Source organism: Bombus fervidus, chromosome 6 (assembly GCF_041682495.2).
Source record: "Bombus fervidus isolate BK054 chromosome 6, iyBomFerv1, whole genome shotgun sequence".
NCBI lineage: Eukaryota > Metazoa > Arthropoda > Insecta > Hymenoptera > Apidae > Bombus > Bombus fervidus.
The window spans coordinates 7,067,674-7,093,427 of record NC_091522.1 but is presented as its reverse complement, the minus strand read 5'-3'; the positions used below and the strand labels follow the sequence as shown (position 1 = coordinate 7,093,427).

Sequence of the window (25,754 nt, the reverse complement as noted above, 5' to 3'; positions counted from 1 at the left end):
ACTATTTAAGTGCGTAAAATTTTCATGATCTGTTTTGTACATAACTACAAAGGCATATCGGCTTCGTATTTTCTTCTGCGATAACAGCTCTAGATGTGCAGCTTTAATGATTTTGAAATATACAGCTGGGAACGATGAAATATTTACAAGAGTCAGATGAACGAAAAATAGGACGTTGCAAAATTGAAATCCGCTAAGGCAACCGGCGACAAGCAGAATTGCAATCTTGCTGGAAGATTTGATGTTCTAAATACCATTACACTGAAACGAAATTTATCGCATCCTCTGTAAAATAGACGAGTTCTAAAATTCTACGGTATGTAGCTTCTGTTACAAATTTCATGACTGACGAGCACGCTGCAGCGAGTAATTTCATTAATGTACTGTGATAAAAAGATGGAGATGAAGAGGAAGAAACAAAAGAGGAAAAACTCTCGCGTTAGCCCTACAGGTAACAAATGGACGGAACTTAAAAGTATTTTCAGTGATAAATTAAGTTCCAGAAGGTCACTAAGCAAACTTAAAAGCCTCGAATATTTTTCTCTCGAATTTTCACGACTTGAATGTCGAGTAATAAAGGAAACGTCTTACGCGTCGTTAAAAGAAATGAAAATGTGTAGAACGATCTCCTCGCCGATGGAAAACAAAAACCACGACGGAATTCATTGCAGAAATTAATGAAAAACCTGGTCAATATTACTAGGTGTAATGTCGTGACAAAGTTGTTAACTAGACAAATCTAAACAAGGGAAAACGAAGTGGATATAGAAACGAAGTGTCCGCACCGCGATAAAACAAACGATTTCTTCTGTGCAATTGGGTCGACCAGGAAGAAAGATAAACTAAAAGAGGAAACAACAAAGAAATAGCGAAAGAAAGTGAGTCAAAGTTAAAAGGTACGCTCTAATTGATCACGTGATATTAACGAAATTAAGCAACCTTTTCTTACATAGTCGTGGCAAAAAAACTCCGTGGTAGATTCACACGGTCCTCTTTTTCCCTTCTACCTCGAACATCATCACTGTACATCATCCCTCGCGATCCACCCTCTTCTTTATCGTCTATCCATTCCTGATCAGACATATATACAGGGGCAAGGACTCGCAGGCTTTCATGTACTAGCCAACGAGGACGCTTGCGCGCTACTTTTATTGATCAAACTGAACGAACATTCAGTCTGATTCGAACCATCGAACCAGACGGATCCAGCAAACCGAAACACAATTACCTCTGCAACAATACGCGTCAACCACTGTACGCCGTTCTTTTCTGTAGATTCGTGCACGCTTCATTCCCTACGACCTTCGTTTCCCAACGAACACCTTTGTCCTGTTTTTACGTGTCAAACGACGTTAATACCTGAGACGATTTCTCTTTGACCAAAAACGATAAATAAATAAAGCTACCAGCCTTCTACGAGAAAACGCAGTATCACTCGTAATTTTTTAGTTCGCCCGTTAACGAAGCATCGGCATGGAGTGTAATCATTGTAAAAGTAATTTACCACTGACCACTCACACTGTTCAATATTCAATTTCTCTGCGATATTATTCGCGAATACTGGACTTGTAGAGCAAGTAAAGCATTAACAAGGAAAAACGAGGGTGATTTTTCATTAATTCGTTTTCGACTGTAATACATCAAAGATGACTATCATGACGCTTAACTTGTTGAATCATAGCCCTGTTTTTAAGATAAAGATACTCATTTAACAGGAATTCGTAGGATTTCAAAGATTTTATTATCTACTGATATTAAAAAGTATTCGATTGATTTTTTATTAAAAAGTAAATTCTGATAGAAATTCACCTATTTCTCTTAACTGAATATTAAACGTAAAGGGAGACGTGATGGGTTTTTCAAGTTGACAAAAGCACAGATCTTTTAAATTAAATAAAGCAAAAAATTGATAAATATGCCCCGTTTAAAAGTATGGGTACATTTGTTTGATTATAACGAATGAAGAAGTTATGTTTTACTAAATTTTATACATTTTATATTTGTGTATTAGATAGATAATCCATTAAATATTTTACATGAAGGCATGAAATATTATGTAACTATAATTTTCTTTCATCTCTACATATTTGTCTGTGTATATCAAATATTTTATCTATACGTCCACTTCTATCATACATCATGCTTTGTATACATCATTGTATTGTATTACGTTTACAATCTTTGGACATCCCACATATTAATTTATTTATAGTACCAAGTGTAATATTTGTCCATTGCCTTCTTAGAATTTTCCATAAATTTTTGTGAATTTGCAACACATGTATTTTAAAGTTGGAAATTTAGTGGATCCCGAAGCTTTTTTGCAGGTTTTTAATAATCATTTCATTACTTCGATAAAAAGAACTTTTTCGTAACTGTAATATGTAATTCCCACAGACTTTTCAGTGTGCTTTAATATTCGTAATTTCCTATCCAGAGCGAAATGTGATCGAGAATGTAAATGATGTACCTTTGCACGAGAATGTGCCCATATCCCGAATCCACTTATGAACGATCAAAACTATATACATGTGAACAACACGTGTTGCGAGATAATAATTAACGCTGTTGAATTGATTACCCGATTCAAATACGTTGGCGTTATTTTACGCACGTACGCTAACTTGAAGGACGATGGTCATCGATATGATTATACGCAACCACGTCTATTTGGTGTGCAGCTGTATCGACGACATGGAAATTCTCACTTGTGTAATCGTTGTTGGAACCGCAGCGAGTAACCACGCCGTTATAATTATCGGGTTCGATCGATGCACAGCTGGAGAAACAGCGTAGGATGGCATTGGAGATGCCAGGAGGATAATATAGAGTTGACCAAGGAAATTCGAGGTAATGAATCGGGGGATACCCGCAGAAATGGAATTTCAAATATTTCACTTCCAGCTGAGGTCGAGTATTCAACGATTTGTGCAGCTGCGAAGGTAGGTCTTTCGTCGTGTGTCCTCGATGTAGATCCCTGATAAAATATTGCTTAATTGACAGCTAGTAAAAAATTAATCGGCCACATAATCAATGCATCAGCAAATACAGATTATATAACATTTTCAGGACCTTTGATGATCGTATCGTTCAAACTCCTGTAGGGAACTTCAGACCCCTTCTATAACGATTTATTTATTTTCTATGTTATTTGTATAATGTTCGGTAATGCTACTTTTCGCGAAATTGGTAATTTGGGCTATATGCTATATCGATATAAAACCTTGTTTGTTATAGGCATCGAAGATATTGCATCTATAAATTTTATGGATCCGTAGTCGCCGGGAATTGCATGCCTGCTCCTATGTATACAATTCTCTGTGAATACGTCGAATATACATAACTTAAATATTTGCCTTTCTTTATAACAAACTAGTCTGTATAAATTTTAACGAATTACGATATAAAATCAATTCCTTTATCCATTTTTTATTTAATTTGTATCAATTCAATTTCACAAAGTGGATCTTCCATACAATTAACTTATCCGCTGGCAACATTCATTATTCACTCATCAAACGGTTTTATTCGATTACGAGTAAACAGAAAACCGAGCGAAAAGAAACAAAGGAATGAACTAGAAAACAATTTGTCGAATCATCCGTAAAGAACAACGCGAACCTTATTAACCAGTTTAACACACGTGCCAGAATGAATTGCTTTTGTTTAACGCAACTGGTTGCAATCTCGAGTTGCAACGAGCTCGATTGTAAAATGGAAATATTCCGGAGTCGATTCGAGCAAATACAATACGACGCTAATGACCGTTGTAAAGGATCCTAGCTTCCGTGTCATTTATGTCGATGATATTTATTCCTGTACCACCGGTACAAGACTCATGAATGGAAACTAAGCAACAGATTGCTTTTCCCGTAGTTCGGAGCAACGGTTTCAGAAAGTCTATCCGTGGCTGCCGCGTTTCATTCAGACGTGCCAATCGAGTTTACATCCGACACCTTCAGGTGATGTTCGTTAACGTGCAATCTCCTCTTTCACAGCGAGCTCGTCCTCGCCACGCGAAGTATTTCACCCTCGCAACCCCTTGAAGAACGTTAGGATACGTGTCACCATTAACACCGTTGTGTCCGTTCTTGCCAAGACAAACTATCACCCCAGGGTATCTCTTCGTGGCAAAACTACCGATTGATGGAAAATGTATCGATTCCAGAAAAGCTCAAACTGGCTTGTACGTTTAACGCTCGTATTGTCGATATACAAACTTGTTTTTATGATATTTCATCATATTTCGGCTTAATTTCGATAAATTGAAACCAGACACTTGAAGCTTACGTAACGATTCACGAAAATATTCGCTAGATACGTTGCGTTGAATTGAGAGATAATTTACAATATGTGATCTCATATGTGCAACTATGGCATGGAATTAAGAATTCGTGGATTATTGAATTCAGTAACGAAAATCATATTTAAAAATTTGTATATAAAATTATATTTATATTCAAAAATATTCAATATTGTGATAAACAGTTATGAAAGTTATCAAACAGAGACAGAATGATTTATCAAAGCAAAGTTTAGGTATTAGTAATTTAATGTACAGGCTAATAACAAAAGATTAGGATAATAGAGGAATCAGATAACATGGAGAAAGTTCTGAGATACACTCGAAACCCGGAGGCGCTCTCACGATTCAAGAATTTGCAATTATAATAGAAGCTTTTAAATGGAGACTGCGTCCTTTTAGAAATTAATTTTACCTTTCCCTGCATTGAAATTATCTTCGTTAAAGATAGTAGAAACTGAATAGTATCAGCTTTATCGTTATTTAGTTAGATTATTTCATTATAATGTTTCTGAGAAGATACTGATCATTTGACGATTACGTAATTACAAAATTCAATAGTGTGTGTTACTACTGAAATTGGAACGCGACTCTTTTTTTAATTCTTGTTAATACAATACATGACAGAAACGATGTTCGATATTGTTGTAATCGAGAGTTCGATTAATCGTAGCCAGGATAACATTTTACTAGATCGAAAAATAATTAATTATATATTTTAGTGGATTTGCACACGAATCTGCGCACGATTTACATATCTGCATAAGATTGTTATCAAATGATAGATGATCTCAATTCCATTAAAGAAGATATACACAATGACGCACAAAACTCGCTGAACAGTTCTAACAACCTCTCATAAATTAATGAAATTTCAAAAAGCTGTATAATACGCATAAAAGCTTTCTACGATGTTTAAGTACTTTAGTGAATTATTGTATAGATTTATTCAATTTAAATTTATCACATTTATTTAATTTGTTATATTAATAGATCATATATTGCTCACATTTTAACTTGAATTTCATGAGGTATTATCCCAATGATACGCAAGATTTGTAAATCAAAACGAAAATTAAGGTGGTAAGTTAAAAAATCATTGAAATGAAAATAAATTCCAGTAAATCACCGACAGTCCCAATCCTTCATTCCTACCCCATAATTCCCTACCAAATTGCTTCGTGGTATACATATATGGAAGTAGTACAAACACCCCACTGTTATCATCATTCACCTTATTCCACAACCCGGCTTACATTAAATCCTCGAGAAACAAAAAAGGAAAACAAATGAAAGGAAGGGAGAAAAATCCCTAGGAAAAGTAATTCTACTCGGTCATCGTATTGTTCTTTTATTTTTTCTCTCTCGATTTATGTATATACATGTACAATGATTCAGTATCGTCACAACGTAGCATTCGTCTTACATGCTACCTAACACCTTTAAAAGATCACATCTATGTTCGACGAACAAACGCGCAGTGAAAGTGAATTCTCGCGTAGGCGAACACATAGGCGGAAATAAGGAAAAAACACGAATATTTAACCTTCTACGCTGTTAAATCTGAAAACCACGTATAAAGTTCTTTAATACATCGCACGTAAACACGTCGATAAGATGGAATGAGAAGATCAATGAGGGATTTGATGGAAATGTATAAGGGCATTTTTCAATTTTGGAACCTTTAACCTTCCCAATATTCCCCCGAGACCGCCGTTTTTATTTGATAAGCCATAAATCTACGCGTTCCATATATAATACGATGTAGTGATTGAAGATTCTCGACTCGAAATATCTCGCGAGAAAAAAGTTTGACCGGTGAGTCCCTCCGAAAGAAAATTCACGCGAATGATGTGATTTAGTTCACCACAGTCGAAGGATTCGGGGGATTTTGGCCACGTGCCCGTCGACAGCTTTCGCGTTTTAACGCGTTTGTTCGTCAAAGATGCATGCAATTCTCGTTCTCTATTTGCTGAATTCATTTCGATCAGAAAGGAAAGAGACCCTCGAACGAGACGCTCGAGTAAACATGCGCCAAGAATCGTGCCTGCCGCGGAGACTATTAAATCAATTATTCGTTCGATCGGTTTCTAGATTTGCTCGTCCGAGGCTCGTTTCCTTTCACGGCGAACGGAATCGCGGTACGCCGCTTCTAATCTACGAATTAGGGCCCTCCTATCTCATGGACTTTTTGATCGTTTCGAAGATCATGCTACGATATCCTCGATCGTCCATTCCTCGATCACAACGACTTCTATCTCTAGAATTGAAACGGTTCGAACGAGATATCCAAAGTAACCGATACCGACGAGATACTCTAAGAACTGAAGGTTTCAAACCTATCTCGACACGAAACGCCAGGTACATCAGAATTGGGAATGTGGCCTATTGGATTTGCGTGATTCGTGGAATTCTCTGCGTAGTATCTGACCACTGACCTATTTCGAGTTCAACTTCGTACTTTTTTAGATTCTACGTATTGATCATACATTCCTTTAAATGTAGGTGAATCTTCTACAGATTTCTAGTAGGAACAGAATATTATGATAATTAACCCTTTCATACTCGATGTCGCGTACAAACAACATTGTATTATAAAATTTTATCGTAAGATAAATGTGTTCATTTTTAGTGAAAAACGGCCCTACTTTTAGTACACTATTTTTCTTACAAAAAGATCGGAAATATATGTTTCTATTATCAATAATTGACAAACAGAAACATTTCTATACGATCCAAAATCGGTCCTGAAAGGGTTAATTTATTGCAATAATTGTACAATAAAATATTCCAAAAAAGTATCGCTAAGATATCTCTAATTAAACTACTATGCCTATTATCACTAATTCTAATAATGAATCGGATAGAAAGTCGACAATGATATGTTAAATTTTGAATATAGTTTCTACTCGATCCAACGCCACATTCGATTTCTTCGATGCACCTGAATGTATATTATCTAAGGCGCGAACGTTCCTCGTCGAATGAAATTAAAATACAAAAGGCGATCCTAGGAAGACGAACCCCATGATATCCAAAACCACGTTCGATGCATGCGTATCATTTCATCGATCACCATAAACATCCACGGTGGCTTTACGGCGTGCAACTGACATTTTACATTCGTGCAGCAGAGTGGCGTGGCAAGCTTCGTATTTTCACTTTCGCGATATAGCGAAGCTTGCTTTACATTTTACATCATCAGTTGTTTGTCAAATTCTAGCAATTCTCAACTCGATCATCCATGGCTTTGTATCCTTTGACACGTCGACCATGTTATCAATGAACCGTGCAATCGTCAGAGCACAAAATATCGACTTTGCCCTTGCCGAATTTCAATGTTCCGGATGAAATGCTCGCGTCTGGAACCAACCGGCTCGCGTCCCTGTTTTATGCATGCAACCGGACTTGTGGTATCAAGAACACCGAACAAAGTCGACGAAAGACGAGAAAAAAGAATGTCTTTACAAATCGAACGATTGAAGGTGCTACAAACACGCCGCGGAAATAGAAATCCGTTGGAATAAATACTTTCATTTCGATGGAGTAATTTATTATAAATAGATGTTTATACAAATTCTTAAAACGTTTTATAAAAGCGAGTAAAGAAAAAGAACGGAAAGCAAATTTGTCTTATCCTCTAAATATTATAACATATATCTTACTTCGAACTTTTTGTATGTTTTTAAATTTAAATCCGCAGTCTAAGGAGAAATCACGAATACAACTAAAGAAATGCAATTCAAATAGAGATTTGTCTTACCCTTTAAATATTATAACCAATATTTTGATTTGGATATTTTTACATATTTCAATTCATAAATACTCAAATTCACAGTCTAATGATAAATTAGGAATACAACTAAAGAAATGGGACTTAAATAGAGATTCTACTATGAATGTTTTTGGATGCTTGAATTCATAAATACATAAATCTGTAGCTTAATCATAAATTGAGAACATTAAATTAAAGAAATGGGACTTAAATAGAGATTTGTTTCATCCTTTAAATATTATAACGAGCACTTTACTTTGGATATTTTTGCAGAATTAAATTCATAAATGCGTAACTCCACAACCTAATGATAAATTAAAACTCCAAGTAAAAAAATAGAACTTCAACCAATATTTCTTTCACCATTTAAATGTTATAGGTAACAAATATCTCGCATATTTTTGATACTTTTGCATATTAATGCATTCTGTACATTTTTGCACGTTCAAATTTCCCATAAATGTACAGAAATATCTACAGTTTAATAATAAATTGAAACACGATTCTCATCGATTTCTATATTCTTTCCTTTTATACTGACGATGTTTAACTTGACAGCGAGATATTCAAATTCGCAATACCACGCTGCACCGTTACGTTCTACGTTATGCACTACTATTTTGCAAATCTATTCGCGTTGTTTGTGCGAATGTCCGCCGATATTCGCATCCGTGATCGCGATCAGTAGATTTCAAGCAAACGCGATACGATGTCATAAATAATTCTATTCCGAATCTAATAAAAACTAGTGTGCCGGCAGAGAGGAATCTTCGTTCGCGTGAGTTGAAGATAAGATTGTCTCGCTAAGGGAAAAACGGTCGCGCGGAAACCATATCAATTCGACTTGGACGCGTTCAGTTTGAAATAGAAAATAGAGAAATACGTGAAATAGTCGGATCGAAAGAATTCTTACGGATCCACGCAGAATCTGAATATTTGAATTTTTTCGGGCGGAACCATTATGTTTAAACTTGATCACTGAGGAGCTGGAAGAATTTCGAGAAACAACTCTCTTATTCGAGGAATCTATTTAGTCTTTCTAATCCTGCTACTGTTGTCACATTATTTCTTAATTTTGCCAAAACGATAGTGTAATGTTAAATATGTAGTCATTGGGCATTCGTGAAATAATTTCATATATAATAATGTTTATTATGTCTTTTAAGCTATGCACTCCAAGAAAATCTTTAGTATAAAATTGAAACAAGAAATCACATACATCAGTAACGATTCTTTTATGGCTTTAAACAGGGTTAAATCGTGTTTTGTTTAACAGAGACAGGTGTCTTTCAAAGTATTAACAAAATATCGTCAGCTTTTAAATAAAGCTCATTTCCACAAAGGAGCAAGGAAAACTTATCTAAAAATCCAAGTCTCCTTTGTCCGCCGCGTCGCATTGTCGCCGACGGCAATTGCGTTTCGTTCGTTTTCCCGCCGGTAAATACGCAAAAGCCGGTTCGTTCCGTTCGAAAACTTTATCATCCCCAAGTGTGCGCGCTGCGAATTAATCGAATCATTTAAAATATCGAGCATCTCCCAATCAAGACGAGAAGAAATCGATCGAATTTTTGCACGGTCAGAAAATATCTACGTATCTCATTTCATTAAGTAAAATTACAACTATTTCCACCTAACGTGTCGTAAGAAATACGCCGAGCATACTACACGCAACACGACCAACGTCGAAAGCGAGTGTACTCCTGTGTCACTTGTACTGCACAATTTCATGCACGCGAAAACGAAGACGCATATAATCTTTAATTAGAGTCTAACAAAGAATCATTTAAGAGAGGCGTTCTATATACACGCTATTCAAATCGCTCGACATGTGTTTAACAACGTGGTTGCCTTGTACGTAAGTACACACAATTTACGTTACACAATACGTACACACGAGGTCCGATCCAGTGCAACACAAGCAAACTGTCCAATATCAAGTTTAACCTCAAACAGTTGACCAGCATTGTTTGAAGCTAAATTTTGAATTCATCCTTCCCCGTTTCCTTTCAGCTCGTCGAGATGGTAATAGTACGAATTGATAGAGATGATTTCGTTATCGTATCATTTAGAAGAGAATCGTCGGGTGTTACACCCTGTTAATCCTTGAATCCTAGATTCTTCGACAGCTTCGATAAACGTTTTAGAATAATTTCAATGTCGGGTTATTGATCGGTTTACGCTACTTGGTCTCGTTAAAGATTTCCTTTGGAGATCCTTCTCTTGGTGTGCATTGATGAAAAGATTGGGAGAAACACGTCGAATTCGTTGCACCTCGTTATGTTCTTCGAAACGTTCCGACGGTTCTTCTCGGGTGATATATAAAAGCGGAGAATATTTTCAACGAGTCTCTGATTATCAATACCAAACTTTGAATCATATTTTTCGAGGTAAAACTTTTTCGATTCAAACTGGAATAATAAATATAGTATTCAACGAGTAAACAGTTAAGTGTGAAGAATGAACTGCAAATATGTGGTGAATACATTTAAATCTTGAAAAAGAAACAGAAAAAAGAATGAAGGAACTTCGCCTAAACTTTCTCCAGATCTGACGATCAAATATTGATTTTCCTCATCGTCCAACATCGTTCGTATCTCTCGTTATAACGAAAGCTTTTTGTTTCGTAGGTTAATAAAATTTTCAAATTCTTCCTCAACAAGTAAAATGTTGAAACAAACTTCTAAAAATTTTATGATCCAATATTACTGTCTACCCCCCCCCCTCTCTCTCACTCTCTCTCCTTCTTTCTTTCTGTCATCTTCCAAGTCTCGTTGGTCTTTGTACTACCACTAATTACCGCAGAATTAAGCAAAGTGAATTCGGCTTTGTTTCACCTCCGAGGTACTTCGACCGACGTTCAACACCACGGTAAAGAACACGTATTAGAAACAAGTCTGATGATTTCGACAAAGATCTCCACACCATTTGCAGACGAATTTCATCCAAACATTGACAACGTTACGGCATCTCTTTCATCAATATTCTTTCCAAATTTGTTCGTGGAAGAAACAAGCGAAGAATATTTGAAAGAGGAATTCGTGACATTATCGTTCTACTATAGCTTGATGTGTTTGAATAGTACATGCACAACGGTCGAATAACGACGAAAAGATTCATCTACTCTTCACCCTACCAGTTGTTATCTCAGTTCGAAAAGGAAAGTCTTCAAGAAGCCGACTGCTCTGTGCTTTTGTCGACGAAAAAATATTGGAGAATTCCACTTCGATGCTGGAACTGGATCTTCGTCGATCGCGTCACACCGACTATTCCCAACAGCACGCTCGTTTAGCTAATTCTGACCAAGGAAGAACAAAGTATGCTATTTACTCGCGGATGAAGACAAACTCGTTGTAATGATTCCAACGATTTTCCTCGGAATCCACTCCAGGCTTGAGCTGTTCCGAATTGCTGCCAGCTGTACCGGAACCGCAGCTACCGGCCAACTTAAAACCTTGCTCTTGAAGCATGTCGAAAGCTTGCTCAATGGAGCTGTGCTTCAGGAAGAACCTGGAGGTGTAACGATCCGTGGTACCGTGATCCGGATCACGGCTCTCGTTTAAAGTTTCTCCAAATACATCCCTGCAAAGAGTCACGCGGCCGCATACAAGGATCCTCGACAATTTCCGAAACTTCACATCCGCCAAACCTTCGCGACCGAACGCGAAACTTCCGCGATAACCAACGGTTATGTATCCGGATGCTTTCTTCCCAGAAGAGGTCAGAGAACCGGAAGACCTACTGTTCTCCAGAATGGCACGTTCCAAGCCGGGTAGACCGTAAAAATTCGCTTCCTGTTTCAATCTTTCCTTCTCTCGAAACCCTTCTGGCAGGACTAATGCCTGATTGCGCAGGAAATCGAGGACATAACGGAACAGGACCCCATCACGATCCAGGAAATACTTTCCCTTGGCATCTTTTTCTATCAGCGTTTTTCCCGAAAACAGAGTAGCCAGATAAGAATCGCTCTCTCGAGTGAGGGTGGCGAGAGCGGTGGTGTAAAATACACCACCTACGTTCAACTCCACCACGCTTGGCACGGCTTCCTGTTGCTGATCCGTTTGCTGTTGATCCCCCATGCTTCTGGACGCTTCTCTGATAGACTCGTCTCTGGTACAGTCGCACGGTGCGACTCGAGTCAGCAGCGAGCGTATGCGTGAGAGCAACGAAGTGCAACGGGTGGTGGGATGTATAACGAGATGGCAATGACCAATAGGAAAAAAGAGAAACGATGTATATGCACACGGAATCTCTGTGTTTATTCTCGATTGTGCAACGATACTGACTGCAACCCGTAAAACAAACACTTCTCGAGAGAGACCACACTGCACACAGCACCGTGAGAGATAGCGTGAACAGCAAGAACGGGCCGATATATCGGGTCAGTGACCGAGGACAGCTAAGGGTTGTGACGAGGTGGGCACACTCCAAGATAGATCTGACTCCGAAAGCGTGCTCCCCCGAAGCTGGGAACGAGAAAGACTGACGATGAGAGACTGCGCCTACGATAGGTCGAGGAAAGTCAAGCTTAACTCGGCTCCGTCGCTGCGCTTCCTCTCCTAGGCACTTGGCGCGCGCGGCAGGACGCACCACTCGTATGTGTTGCGAAGCTTGATACGCTGGCGCAGAAGGTGCACCTACAACGCGCGCCGATCCTCGAACAGTGAAACGCGCGCACCACCCCCTTGTCATTCGATCACCGCACGCGGACCATCCACCGCGTCTTATCCTCCTAATGAAATCCTCTTTTTCCACTCGTGTCTCGATACCTGATTACGTTAAAGTCTGTCGGCCTATCACGCTTTGAGATACCACTTCGCTGGCTACGAATTTCACTCACCAACATATCATACTCCATTTTACTCATGAACAGTCAGCAACGTGAAATAGGAAATGAATACCGTTATCTACTTACCTTTACATGTCACCTGTGGTTCTTCTCTACGTGCAACTGTACTCCACTTTTCTCGGTTGGTTGGTAATTGATTGTATCATTTACATCGTACGTTGCTTTTTGTCATCCCTGCACTTGTCGCTGCACCGTTCTCAAGCTCCGCCATTCTTATTAACTAACCGAACAAATACGCGGGAAAATGCCTGTTCAGTATCACCATTTTATGAATCTAGATTTGATAAAATATAATCAATTGTAACTAATTTACTATGCGAACACGGATTTTGCTATTATATTTACATATGTAAATATGCATGACACAATTCCCGCATTCAATTACTCAGGTGGTTCATGAATAGATGCATAGTACATACTTACATAGAGCACGATAGGCTAAGACGGCTGAGCTGTATAAATTTCAACTCTCGATATAGCTGAAAAGAGTTATCAATAAACATTTGAAAATCTTGAAAACATTCTACCGGCGTGGTTTTTATTCCTTCCACATAGCTGCACTTTTACATATGATAAAATCAGTGCATTCACACAAATAAATTTTAAAAAATGCGACGCTAAATATTTGTGATGAGCACTTATTTTATCGTTGAACCATTAGCGCCCTCCCTACCACTTATCCCTACTCTCTGGTTAACTGGTTTCACAAATGGCCGAAGTAGCGCGCTGATCAGTCAAACTCGATGCGTGATTTGGATGGCCTGCGATGGCCGCTGTTAACGACGTGAAATCGTTACAATCGCCTTTCATTGCGGATTATAAATCGGTACGTTATGAAGGCTATTTGTCCTATATTACGTTGAATAAGATTCCACGAAAGAAACTATTGTCGCGTAATAATTCACTCGTGTTGCTGCATAGGTCAACGTATGTGAACAATTCGTTCTTTCATCGTCCGTCGGAACCTGGGACGACAATTCCGCGGGATAAATAACTTTTGGATCGAAAATTTGAGTTTAATCCTCGTGCCATATAACGATCCAAAGAAAAAATGTCAGAGGGAAGAAAAAGGAACGTGAGAGAAGATTCCAGGGGTAATATTCTGAAGGACCATTCATGGAGTAACGGACCTGATAGCGAAGATGATCAAGCTGGCGAAAATAAATTACTCAATGAAAACACGGTCAGTCCAAGGTTCGTAAATTTATCTCACTATTATCTCACTGTTAGATACATCCTTGATGGTAATCATTATTCTGTTTCGTTCATCACTTCTCGTACGACACATCCTTCTTTGTTGTTTTTTGTTTTGTTCTTTGTTAACTGGTATATACAGTATACTATTTGTTAGCTATTATGCCCGATATCGTATCTTACAAATGCGTTATTACACGACGTGTCATCATAGAAATATCTTTGGGAAAATTGTGCTCAACTTACTAAATTTAGTAAATATAATAATATATAATATAAATATATAATAAAGTAAATATATAATAAGGACAAGATAAAAAGTATTCATTAAAAATGCTTCAGATAAAACAAGTTGTAAGTAATTATAAAAACTAATATTCGCTTTTAAATAATCTATTAATTATGTGAATAATTAAATCCTTGAAATGGTAAGTCAACAAATGTATTCTTTTATATTTTTTGTGCATAAATAAAAATTATTGCTATCATCAATAACATAGTCTAAAGACACCAGTTGCATTAAAACTATGGAATATAGAAGTGCTATTAAAATTATGTTATAAATTATAAAATAGCTTACCTATAATATTTGTTGGAAACATTTTTTGTTTATAGTCATCATCATTCACCTACAACGGATGCGTTTACCTGTAAGACGACAATGTTTACTGAGGAAAAGATGCGTCGAAAATTGAAATTCTTCTTCATGAATCCTATTGAAAAATGGCAAGCTAAGCGTCGTTTCCCATATAAATTTATTGTGCAAGTTATTAAAATTCTGCTGGTCACAATACAATTATGTCTATTTGCACATAACAACTACATACATGTAAATTATACTTGGGATAATCGAGTAGCTTTCTCGCACCTATTTCTCAGAGGATGGGATACTTCTTTAGAGGTAACATATACTCAAAATATAACTAGCAAATTGTTTCAGATATAGCATATACAACTAGATACTGTTAATATATATTAAAAATATAAAAATTAATTATATATTTTCATTATTTTTATTTTCAGGTACCAGTTTATCCACCAGTGACAGGTCCTTTAGCAATTTATAAACGAGATGATTTTTATAGTACAATTGATTACGCTTTAGATGGCTACTATAATCTTAGCAATGCAATTGGATCTTATTCATATACCGAAGAAGATAATTCGTTTAGTCCAGTTACTCTATGCTTATATCAATACAAAGAAGGTATTATATTTGGTTTTAATGAAAGTTATGTTTTTGATAAAGAAGTTATAGAAACTTGCATAAATATAACCCATCAGGTACATAATGAATTTAATATGTCAAAGCTCTTACTCGCTAAACAAAACATTAATGTTAATTTTTCAGCCCTTGTTAGGGCTCATTTAAAGTTTGCTTTAAAAACAGTTAATTTGAAGGCTGCAGGTCCTATGACACCACCTGATTGTTATCAATTTAATATTAAAATTGATTTTGATAATCGTGATTTCGATGGACAAATGCTACTTTCATTAGATGCTGAACCAAAGCGATTACAATGTAAAGGTGATACGCGTTATATAACGGATAATCGTATTGAATCAGCGCTAAGGACATTATTAAATTTACTTGTAATTTTAATTTGTACTGTATCTCTTGTGTTATGCTCAAGAGCTATATACAGAGCACAACTGTTAAAATTTGAAACTATGAATTTCTTCAAAAAAGCATATGGCAAATCGTTGAGTCTTGATGGAAGATTAGAATTTTTAAATTTGTGGTATGTCATGATTATCGCGAATGATCTTTTAATTATTATGGGTTCAGCTATAAAAGAGCAAATCGAACGAAAACAGTTTGGCAGTGATCATTGGAATGTATGCAGCATATTTCTTGGTACAGGAAATTTACTTGTTTGGTTCGGTGTATTAAGATACCTCGGTTTCTTTAAAACATATAATGTTGTTATTTTAACATTGAAAAAAGCTGCTCCTAAGGTAGCACGATTTTTAATATGCGCGATCCTTATTTATGCTGGTTTCACTTTTTGTGGCTGGTTAATTTTAGGCCCATACCATTTGAAATTCAGATCACTTGCTACAACTTCCGAATGTCTTTTCGCTCTTATTAACGGAGATGACATGTTTGCCACATTTTCTGCCACTTCATTTACCAAATCTCCGATTTTATGGTGGTATTCTAGAATGTATCTATATACGTTTATTTCGTTGTATATATATGTGGTTTTAAGTTTATTTATTTCTGTGATAATGGATGCTTATGACACGATCAAAATTTATTATCGCGATGGCTTTCCGAAAAATGATTTACAAACTTTTATTGCGGCGTGTACAGATGAAGCATCTAGTGGCCTTTATAGAGATGATTCTGAAAGTAGTGATTTATCGGAGCTTTTAGATCGCTTTTGTTGTTGTCGGAAAAGACCCTTTTACGGGTCATTCTCAGGATCAAGTACGGAATTTTCAACGAAATCGGAACAAACGTGTGGAGAAGCAATCTGTATATAGTGCATTAAAGCATAATAATGTCTTAGATAAATATTATGGCTCCATGGCAGATACTCGGTACTATAATGACAATTTCATCATATAAAGTAATTTTTGTAAAATTACCGTGTCGTATTTTTTATTTTTGTTTCTTTGGACGCCGCAATAAAATGCTACTAGTTTTATACTTTAGAAAGATATAAATGCTAAATGAGAAATGAATAAATCATTTCATCCCCATTTTCATTTATTTAAGATATTTTAATAAATGCATCTCAGTATTTAGAAATGAGATGTTAATAGTAGCAACAATGATCTTTATCATTTATGTATACAAAGTATTCATGGACCATAAATAATTGTAAAATATTGTTATTATTGAGAGCTTTTGTAGTACATATAAATGTAATCCACTTTTTATTAAGGAGCATTTAAATATACAAACAAAACTGTAATATGTTGAAATCAGTTAAGTAAGTAATGCACAATTTTATATATACGTGAATTTATAATTATTGTTTTTTAAAACAAACAGTTGAATGAAATTCATTCAAAATATAAGTAATTATAAATAAGAACATGTTATCTCTGTTAATAATGCGGTAGATTGTAGAATTGTGATAAAAACAGAATAACTAGCATATTGTTAAGTATTAATATGATGAGCCATTAAATTTGTAATTTACACATGTACGTTACATGTACTTATATAATTTTAAGTGTTGTATCAATTTATACAACATGCATTGTACATGATATCTTGGTATCTTTATATGATCTACATTGTAAATTTTACAAAATGAAATGTGTTTTTCTTAAGATGAATGTATAATAAATGTATAATAAATGTATAATATATTCAATACATAAATATATTTATAATATACTACAAAATACAATAAAATTATAATTTTTTGAACACTCTATATCTTTCTTTATTTTCTCCTATGTTATGTTAACTAGGATTGAATAATATGAAATTATTCACATTTTCAATGAGTCATACAAATGCAATGTGTACTTTCAAATATTGTGCACACAGTAAAATATCGAAACTATATAACCTAGAATTGATGCATAACATTTATCTGAATCATTCACCTTATCAGAAATATTATTAGTGACATGAAATACATATCAATTCATTAGTGCCAAGAAATTCAAAAGTTGTTAAATTTGAATTTATAAATTAATACGTTAACATATTTTTTCAATATATGTTTTATTACAAAAAGAATGCTGTTGCTTTCAACTTTCACGATAGTTTGTCCTCTAAAATAGGAAATATGATTTTAGTCATCCACAAATACGTAAATGTATAGTTTTACTGGAACTTTCACCATAAATAGCTCATTTATTGCAATTTCAAAGTGTCATTGATTTTTTGTCTTAATTCATCCTATATTGCACTCTGGTAAATGGAGTGCACTGACCTAAGAAACGAACAGAACTGGTCACTGACCGTACCTAAACCGATTCACTGTTTACATCCAGTTTTAAATTTCGAACTGTCAAGGTGAAGCGTGGTGATCTGTTATTGTCAAGCTTGAGTGCATAAGAAAGCGTCGATCGCATGAAAATTAAAGTAATTTCACGAAATAAGTGCCTTGAGGAAATCAAACGTGTTCGTACAAAAGTAATTAAAATCATTTTCCACAAAAATGTCAAGAATAAGCCATACCGGAGCGGGATCGAACAAAGTGGAGCTTGAATTCCTGTTCTCAAACAAAGAAGGATCTGCTAGTGAACATAGTATCTCAAGCATGGTATCTAGTATTTCTGCATCACAAGATGAAAATTTTCGTGTGTCAAAGCACGCAGAAAATAGTTTTAAAGTTATGGAAAAATATTTACATGAACAACAATTGACAGATGTCATATTAATTGCAGGTAAGATTCCTTTGTCTTCAAATAATGTTTGTCTCTCAACAATGAGTCATCTGATTCTGAACTGATACAAAGGATTTGTAATTATTAATTGTGATTATAAAATAATATATATATTATATATATTATAGTATTATATATTATTATACAGTATTATTCTTAATTCAGGAAAAAAACGTTTCCCTGCACATCGTTTAGTACTTAGTGCAAGTTCAGAATATTTTGCTGCCATGTTTACTAGTTCTCTGAGAGAATCTACACAAAATGAAGTTGAACTAACGGGTGTTGATGGGGATGCATTATGGACTTTAGTTTGTTATTGTTACACAGGTATAATAATCTGTATAAAAGGTTTTAAATAAATGTGAATAATTGTGAATATCGGAAAATTTAATTTTATGTTTTTGAACACAGGTTGCATAGAATTAAGAGAAGATAGTATAGAGACTCTTTTAGCAACAGCGTGTTTGCTACAATTGAATCCAGTTGTTAAGGCTTGTTGTCAATTTCTCAGGAAACAACTTCATCCAAGTAATTGCTTAGGGATAAGGATGTTTGCAGATACACAGGGTTGTTTAGATTTATTAGATCATGCCAATGCATATACAACTAAACATTTTATGGAAGTTACAAAAAATCAAGAATTTTTATTATTATCTGCCATTGAAGTTGCCAAACTTTTAGAATCTGAAGATCTGAATGTTCCTTCAGAAGAAATTATTTTTCATGTAAGATTTTATAACATCTATATATAGGAAGAATATTAAGAAATTTAATTTAATTTTCAATAATTATTTTTAATACTAATACTTTAGGCACTTATGACATGGTTAGAATATGATTCAGAAAGTAGACGAAAGGATGCAAGCAAGTTATTAAGCCTCGTGAAGTTGCCCCTATTGTCTCCTGCAGTAAGTTAAACACTTTTCTATATTTAAATAAATATTACAATATTAGTGTAAACTTAATATGTATTCATACAGTTTATAGCAGACAATATTGAAAGCAATGAAATGTTCAAAGATCAAAGATTGGCACAGGAATTAGTTATGGAAGCACTGAAATATCATCTTTTACCTGAACGTAGACCATTACTTCAGTCAGGACGTACAAAACCCAGGAAAGCCACAGTGGGTCATATGTTAGCTGTTGGAGGAATGGATGCTAATAAGGGTAAATGAATTGACAAAATTGCAAAATGAATATTTAATTAGTTTATCATTATTTCTGTTAGGTGCTACTTCTATAGATGCATTTTCTTTACGTGATAATGCTTGGAAATCGATTGCTACAATGAGTGGTAGAAGACTTCAATTTGGTGCTGTTGTCGTTGATAAAAAATTAATAGTTGCTGGTGGAAGGGATGGATTGAAAACATTAAATACGGTGGAATGTTTTGATTTTTCAACATTTACTTGGAGTACATTATCACCTATGAATATGCATAGGCATGGATTGGGGGTAGCTGTGTTAGGTGGACCTTTATATGCAGTTGGTGGTCATGATGGTTGGAGTTTCCTTGATACTGTAGAAAGATGGGATCCAGCTACACGTCAATGGAGTTCAGTTTCTGCCATGTCTATACAAAGATCTACAGTTGGTGTTGCTGTATTAAATGATAAGTGAGTCTCTAAATAATCTGGTATGTATTTGATCATATCGTTATATTATATACCCTACATGTATATGTTCAGATTATATGCTGTAGGTGGGAGGGATATCAGTTCATGTTTAAATACTGTGGAATGTTATGATCCCCACACAAATAAATGGACTCCATGTGCACCAATGTCAAAACGACGAGGTGGTGTGGGCGTTGGTGTTGTAAACGGATGTCTTTATGCGTTAGGTGGTCATGATGCACCTTCTAGTAATCCTAATGCTAGCAGATTTGATTGTGTTGAAAGGTACACATACACATACACACAGATATATATATATCTATATATACATATATATGTATATGTATGTATGTATGTATAAGGGATATAAAGAATTTATTATAATATAGAAAATAATGTACTTATAAATATTAGTGATTAATACATAAATGTTATGATTATTAGATATGATCCTAAAACAGATACATGGACTATGGTAGCGCCAATGAGTGTGCCCAGAGATGCAGTTGGTGTTTGTGTGCTTGGTGATAGACTTATGGCTGTAGGGGGTTATGATGGTCAACAATATCTTACGCTTGTTGAAGCATATGACCCACATCTTAATGAATGGGAACCAGTGAGTATATGCCGAATATTATTCATCCATAGAATGTTTAGGCATATTTCACAGATATTTATATTACTAAAATATTTTAAGGTTGCTCCCTTAAATGCTGGTCGTGCAGGAGTTCCGTGTGTTGTTATAAAAAACTTAACTAGTTTCGGATTTGATTAATAGTAAAATACTGCATATTGTGCACAAGTACCACATATTGAAAGCACATTGAAGTATTTTAATTGAAAATTTTAAATCAAAGGATGAATTTGTAAATGTTACTATATTATAAAAGTAGCATTATTTTGTCTATACATGCATGTTCAACAGCATAGTATTTCAAAACAGATAATGTAACGTTTGTACTGTATTTGATACGTTTTGTGTACTATTGTCAATTTTTATATATTTATACCTACGTCTTTTGTATAAATATATTCAAATTTATTTTTAACAAATATATCTTTTATGTCGAACAAATTTATTTTTCTTGTCGAGAAAATGTTTTTATTTACACATGTATTCATATATATTTTGTGAACATATCTTTTTTAAATAAATAAAATGCTCATTTTAACTAATTCATTGAATTTTTTATCATCATATTACTTGACAAAGAGTTCATTGTATCATTTCATAGAATCCTAACAAGCAGGAAATGTTCTGGAACATATACAAAATATAATAAAGTCATATGAAAATGCATATTATAATATTACGTTTTGCTAATTGTTCATAGATTAAATTTACCGTGGGAAATCTGATACTGATTCAGCAAATTTATGTCTAACCATAAAAGTAGCAATTGCTTCTGCTACTTTATCTGGAACATCTTCATGTACCGCGTGTCCACAAGCTGGTAATACTTGCATTTGAAATTTACCTTGTGTATCAAGAAAATTTAGTTTTAATATATTTCATAAATATTCCATACAAATTTCAACGTTAATAACATTATACCTTGCATTTGACCAACGGTAAGTTCTCTGTCTAATCTATCAACCCCAGCTAGCAATAGTACCTTTGGAACTGGTACGTTTAAGAATGCTGTTGATAAACCCTTAAACCATCCAAACCAATGTTGTTCAGTTCGGGATAGATCTATCCTCCAAACATATTTTTTAGTAGCAGTAGTACTAGTTGGAGCAGGTGGTGGTGGCATATTTACTGGTTCTTCTTCTTGGATAATATCCTCTCGCGGAATCGTAGGCTCTGAATTACACTCGCATGACGATTGTGATAATGAATCGATATCATGGGTGGCTAACTTATTAGTTTCAGTGCTATAGCAATACAAATTGTAATATGAGAAAACAGTAAAAACACAACTTTGATACCTGAACATATTATGCAGGTACTAACTTTGTTATTTGTCCAGGAACTGAAACCTTAGCTGATTGTATGTTACGGATTTGGCCACTTCGTACACTAAAATGTGGATAATTAGACATTCTTCTATAATCTCGTTTTTGATTATACAACACAAATATGTAATATACATTAAAGAAGTAAATAACATTTTAGTTTGTACAGGATCAGCCAAAAATGTGCCTTCCTTCTGAAAAATTTGCTTAGAATAGCAAGTTTTGATAACTAATAAAAACTACATGAAAAACACACAAAGATTAAATTATTTTATGTTTTATAAAGTTTAAAAATACTAACCACCATTCTATAGCTTGAGAAATAGAACCAAAACTGGATGGTCGAGATCTTAAAAAGCTTTGCATAGATGCTAATGCATCCATAGCTGTTCCCTCAACAACATCGATAACTCCTAATCCACACAAATTTGATATTAATGATGCAGCTCTAACAGCTACTGCACCACCCATACTATGGCCCACTAGGATTACGGGATCATTTTCAGTTGTTGCTTTCACAATTGCTGCAACATCCCTAGTAGACATATAAACCAATCAAAATGTAGATATATATAATTTATATTCGTAATTGACTAAAAATTTTACTCACTCTGCTAAGGTATCAGAAGACAAATCTTCTTCATTTGATGTTTGTGTATCTCCATGACCTCTGAGGTCAACTGCCATAACTTTACATACTACCATAGTCATAAGTGATTTCTGAAACATATACAATGTCCAAATTATTCTGTATTTTGTACATTTAATAATTAATACCTACAGTGAATTCTGCCCATGTTAACGCACTGTAACCACCTCCATGTAACAATACTAATGTCGGACCCTCTGTACCCTTAGTATATATATGAAATGTGTCATTTCCTATTTTTACATCCTGAGAATGATCAAAATATGGGATCCATTGAACTGGGTCGTAATCTCTCTTACGTTGAAACCCTTTTGATTTGCTAACCCTGTTGATAATGAAAATTAAAATACACAAACTACAGTAACAATGAAATTTAAGATTTTCTATTAAATCCATGTTAGAAACTATTTTAAAGTGCTATTATGAGAAATTTAATTTCGATAAGATTTCATTTAACATCTCAAATTTACGTTAGTCAACAATCTAACCTAGAGCCAATTCCAAAATTGACACTTGATGGTGGTAATTTCGATTTTAGAATCGACTTTTGGAGGGAAGACATATTAATATTTAGTATATCCTAGCCCAGTATAATTCCTTCGTTTCTGTAGTAATACTGTTTGTAATCACAATTATGTTCAGTAGTTTTGTAGATACATCACAAACAGTATTATCGTTATTTTATTCACGATTAACGGAATGCCAAAACTCCTCTGACAGCTTTAGGTTGTTACTACCTGAAATCAGTATTTCTACATAGAGAGAACGCCTCGATGAATTTATTGCTGTCGTACCGTCTCTTTCTTTCTTACCGATATTCTTGGGCAAAGTTATCTTGTGTCGATATACGTATGTGTATGTACAGACAAAGTAGAGTCACGGACGAGGTAGTATCATTGACTGAGAATAGAATAGACGTGACACGCAATGCTTTTTTGTGTACTACGTTTTGGGTATCACCTGACCCCTTTACCATTTATGTGTTATACGACGTTATCGATTCAGTGTAGTACTGGTTTCAATTAAAACTGCAGTCTTGTATGAAATTATAAATAAAATATAGAACAGGATATAATCGCAACGAAGCGTAGAACTCTCCTCCTACAATATTTCAGAAAGCATTACACGTTATCAAAATAACAAATAACCTTACAATGATAGTTAAATGATTCGTTTAATTAATTTCAAGTGAAATCGTAATTTAATATATCTGAAGCATAAAAATGAATTTTTTAATCTCTCTTATCTTTATCTTTGTATTCTCCAATTATTAGTTACATATTATCAAGTAGTTTGACTTACAATCAGAAACTTGCAAGATAATTTATTCATAACTTAGGCAGACAAATTACGGCCAATGGAACAAGCAGAAGACCAACGAAAAGAGCAAAAGTTCACAAAAATCTTACTTCTATGGATAAATATATAATATATGAATCAAGTATTCTGTCTTCACAAATACATATACTAAAACTAAGGCTTAAAACAAACGACGCGACTTAAAATTAAAACTAAACAATAATGTTTAAAACTAACGACGCAAACTAAAACTAAGACTTAAAAGTAAGGCTTAAAACTAAGGTGTAAAACTAACAATAAGACTTAAAGCAAAGAATAAGTCGTTCGCCTCATCATCCTTCGCCGTCCTTAGCCATCCTTAGCCATCCAGTAATGAGGCTTGAAATTGACTTAATATAGATCTTAGAACTAAAATCTACTTAAATTAAAGTACACTAGATCGCAGCTCTATTGGAAGTCTTTCGTATCAAATAGCGAAATTTAAAAAATGAAATTATAAATACACTATTAAATCAATTGTTCTATTTAATAATATAATATTTAAAAGAATTGGATAAAGGAGCTTTTAGCTTTTTGCCCTAAGTTAGACAATGTATTTTTGTAGAATAAGTGAGCACAATGTACTTAGTCTAGATACATACTTATTTTAAAATTAATTAAAACTAAAACACACATCACACGTTATTCTTGTGATATTCCACGGCGTCCTATGACGGATGTTTATAATTTTCTAATTGTAAGGTATATCTAACTAAAAGCCCGCATACCACGGCATCTCACGATGAATTATTAGTCCAATCTAGACCATCAAAAGACTCCGAAAAGAATGTTGGATAATCTAAACTAGATTATAAGTTGCGTAGTTTGGTATCGTTTCTCAAAGATGAATTGATTGGCATAAAAATAATGTAAAAATTAATCTTTGTAAAACAGTATCAATTACCAGGTCTCATCACGAGGAGGTGACTAAGTATGAGATCTGCCAATAATCTGTACAACATTACACATAAATCTCAACATTCAAGCCGTTAACAAGAATATTGAGTTCTGACTCTATTCCATGAGTCTGCGTAAAGAGATAGATATTTCGTAGCCTAAAGTGCGCAATATTCATCTCTCACGCAGCGCTTACATGAATCTTTATAAATTAAAAGGAAAGCACCCACCACATAACATCTATCTTCCACACAATTATTACACCGATTATTACAAACACCATACAATAATTTGTAACCCTGACAGCATTCAGTATCAAAGATATATTTGTCTAATTTGGAACTAATACAGAAAATTATTACTTATTGAAGAGTATACGGATGTGATAGAACTCATGAGAGTTAAGATAGTATGTTAATTCAAATAATCATATAACTCATCACCGAAGGAACTAAACCATGTGACATATTAATTATAGCACGCATGAATGAATACCGAGACCCCGTTGCCTTCGATTTGATTACATTTGCTATCTCAAATCCATGAACACGATTTGATTTTTTGACTTTGAGGGAACATAAAGAATTACGTTCCATCCACAAATACTCAATAGTTACACTTTGTATTGGTGTTGACTTCATATGAAGTAGTTAAATGAAAAATTAAGTATTGCACTTAAATTTACAAAATAAAATTAAGTGAAAAAAAATACTATTTCAAAGATTTCGAAAATTTAATTAATATTAGAGTTAAAAATAAGATACAGATAAAATAAATCATTAATTTAATTGTTACGAATAAATAGTATTGTTTTA

At 34.6% G+C, this 25,754-nt stretch overlaps 4 protein-coding genes across 6 annotated transcripts; 2 read left to right on the top strand and 2 right to left on the bottom strand.

Moving 5' to 3' along the window:
- Positions 1-5,638: 5,638 nt before the first annotated feature.
- Ktl (BTB/POZ domain-containing protein Ktl) lies at positions 5,639-12,679 on the bottom strand. Its single transcript, XM_072005030.1, has one exon. The coding sequence runs from the start codon at positions 12,152-12,154 to the stop codon at positions 11,402-11,404; it is 753 nt and encodes a 250-aa protein (XP_071861131.1). The 5' UTR covers positions 12,155-12,679; the 3' UTR covers positions 5,639-11,401.
- Positions 12,680-13,606: 927 nt separating this feature from the next.
- On the top strand, positions 13,607-16,791 carry LOC139988066 (mucolipin-3). Of its 2 annotated transcripts, XM_072005023.1 has the most exons (4): positions 13,607-13,750; positions 13,846-14,118; positions 14,734-15,019; positions 15,142-16,791. In XM_072005023.1, the coding sequence occupies exons 2-4, from the start codon at positions 13,976-13,978 to the stop codon at positions 16,606-16,608; spliced, it is 1,896 nt and encodes a 631-aa protein (XP_071861124.1). In that variant the 5' UTR covers positions 13,607-13,750; positions 13,846-13,975; the 3' UTR covers positions 16,609-16,791. The 2 variants fall into 2 exon arrangements, with proteins under 2 accessions (XP_071861124.1, XP_071861126.1); XM_072005025.1 differs by lacking the exons at positions 13,607-13,750; positions 13,846-14,118 and adding an exon at positions 14,220-14,472.
- Positions 16,792-17,631: 840 nt separating this feature from the next.
- On the top strand, positions 17,632-21,272 carry LOC139988067 (kelch-like protein 5). 2 transcript variants are annotated; one of them, XM_072005026.1, is made up of 9 exons: positions 17,639-18,477; positions 18,643-18,804; positions 18,889-19,202; positions 19,290-19,385; positions 19,458-19,647; positions 19,709-20,096; positions 20,169-20,381; positions 20,541-20,712; positions 20,794-21,272. In XM_072005026.1, exons 1-9 carry the CDS (start codon positions 18,249-18,251, stop codon positions 20,869-20,871), a joined length of 1,842 nt encoding a protein of 613 aa, XP_071861127.1. In that variant the 5' UTR covers positions 17,639-18,248; the 3' UTR covers positions 20,872-21,272. The 2 variants fall into 2 exon arrangements, with proteins under 2 accessions (XP_071861128.1, XP_071861127.1); XM_072005027.1 differs by lacking the exon at positions 20,169-20,381 and having other exon boundaries at positions 17,632-18,477.
- On the bottom strand, positions 21,156-23,656 carry LOC139988069 (protein phosphatase methylesterase 1). Its single transcript, XM_072005029.1, has 9 exons — positions 23,517-23,656; positions 23,193-23,441; positions 22,837-23,029; positions 22,666-22,775; positions 22,357-22,590; positions 22,054-22,119; positions 21,652-21,974; positions 21,442-21,574; positions 21,156-21,354 (listed from the first exon to the last, which is right to left on the bottom strand). Exons 2-9 carry the CDS (start codon positions 23,264-23,266, stop codon positions 21,336-21,338), a joined length of 1,152 nt encoding a protein of 383 aa, XP_071861130.1. The 5' UTR covers positions 23,267-23,441; positions 23,517-23,656; the 3' UTR covers positions 21,156-21,335.
- Between the last annotated feature and the right edge of the window lie 2,098 nt (positions 23,657-25,754).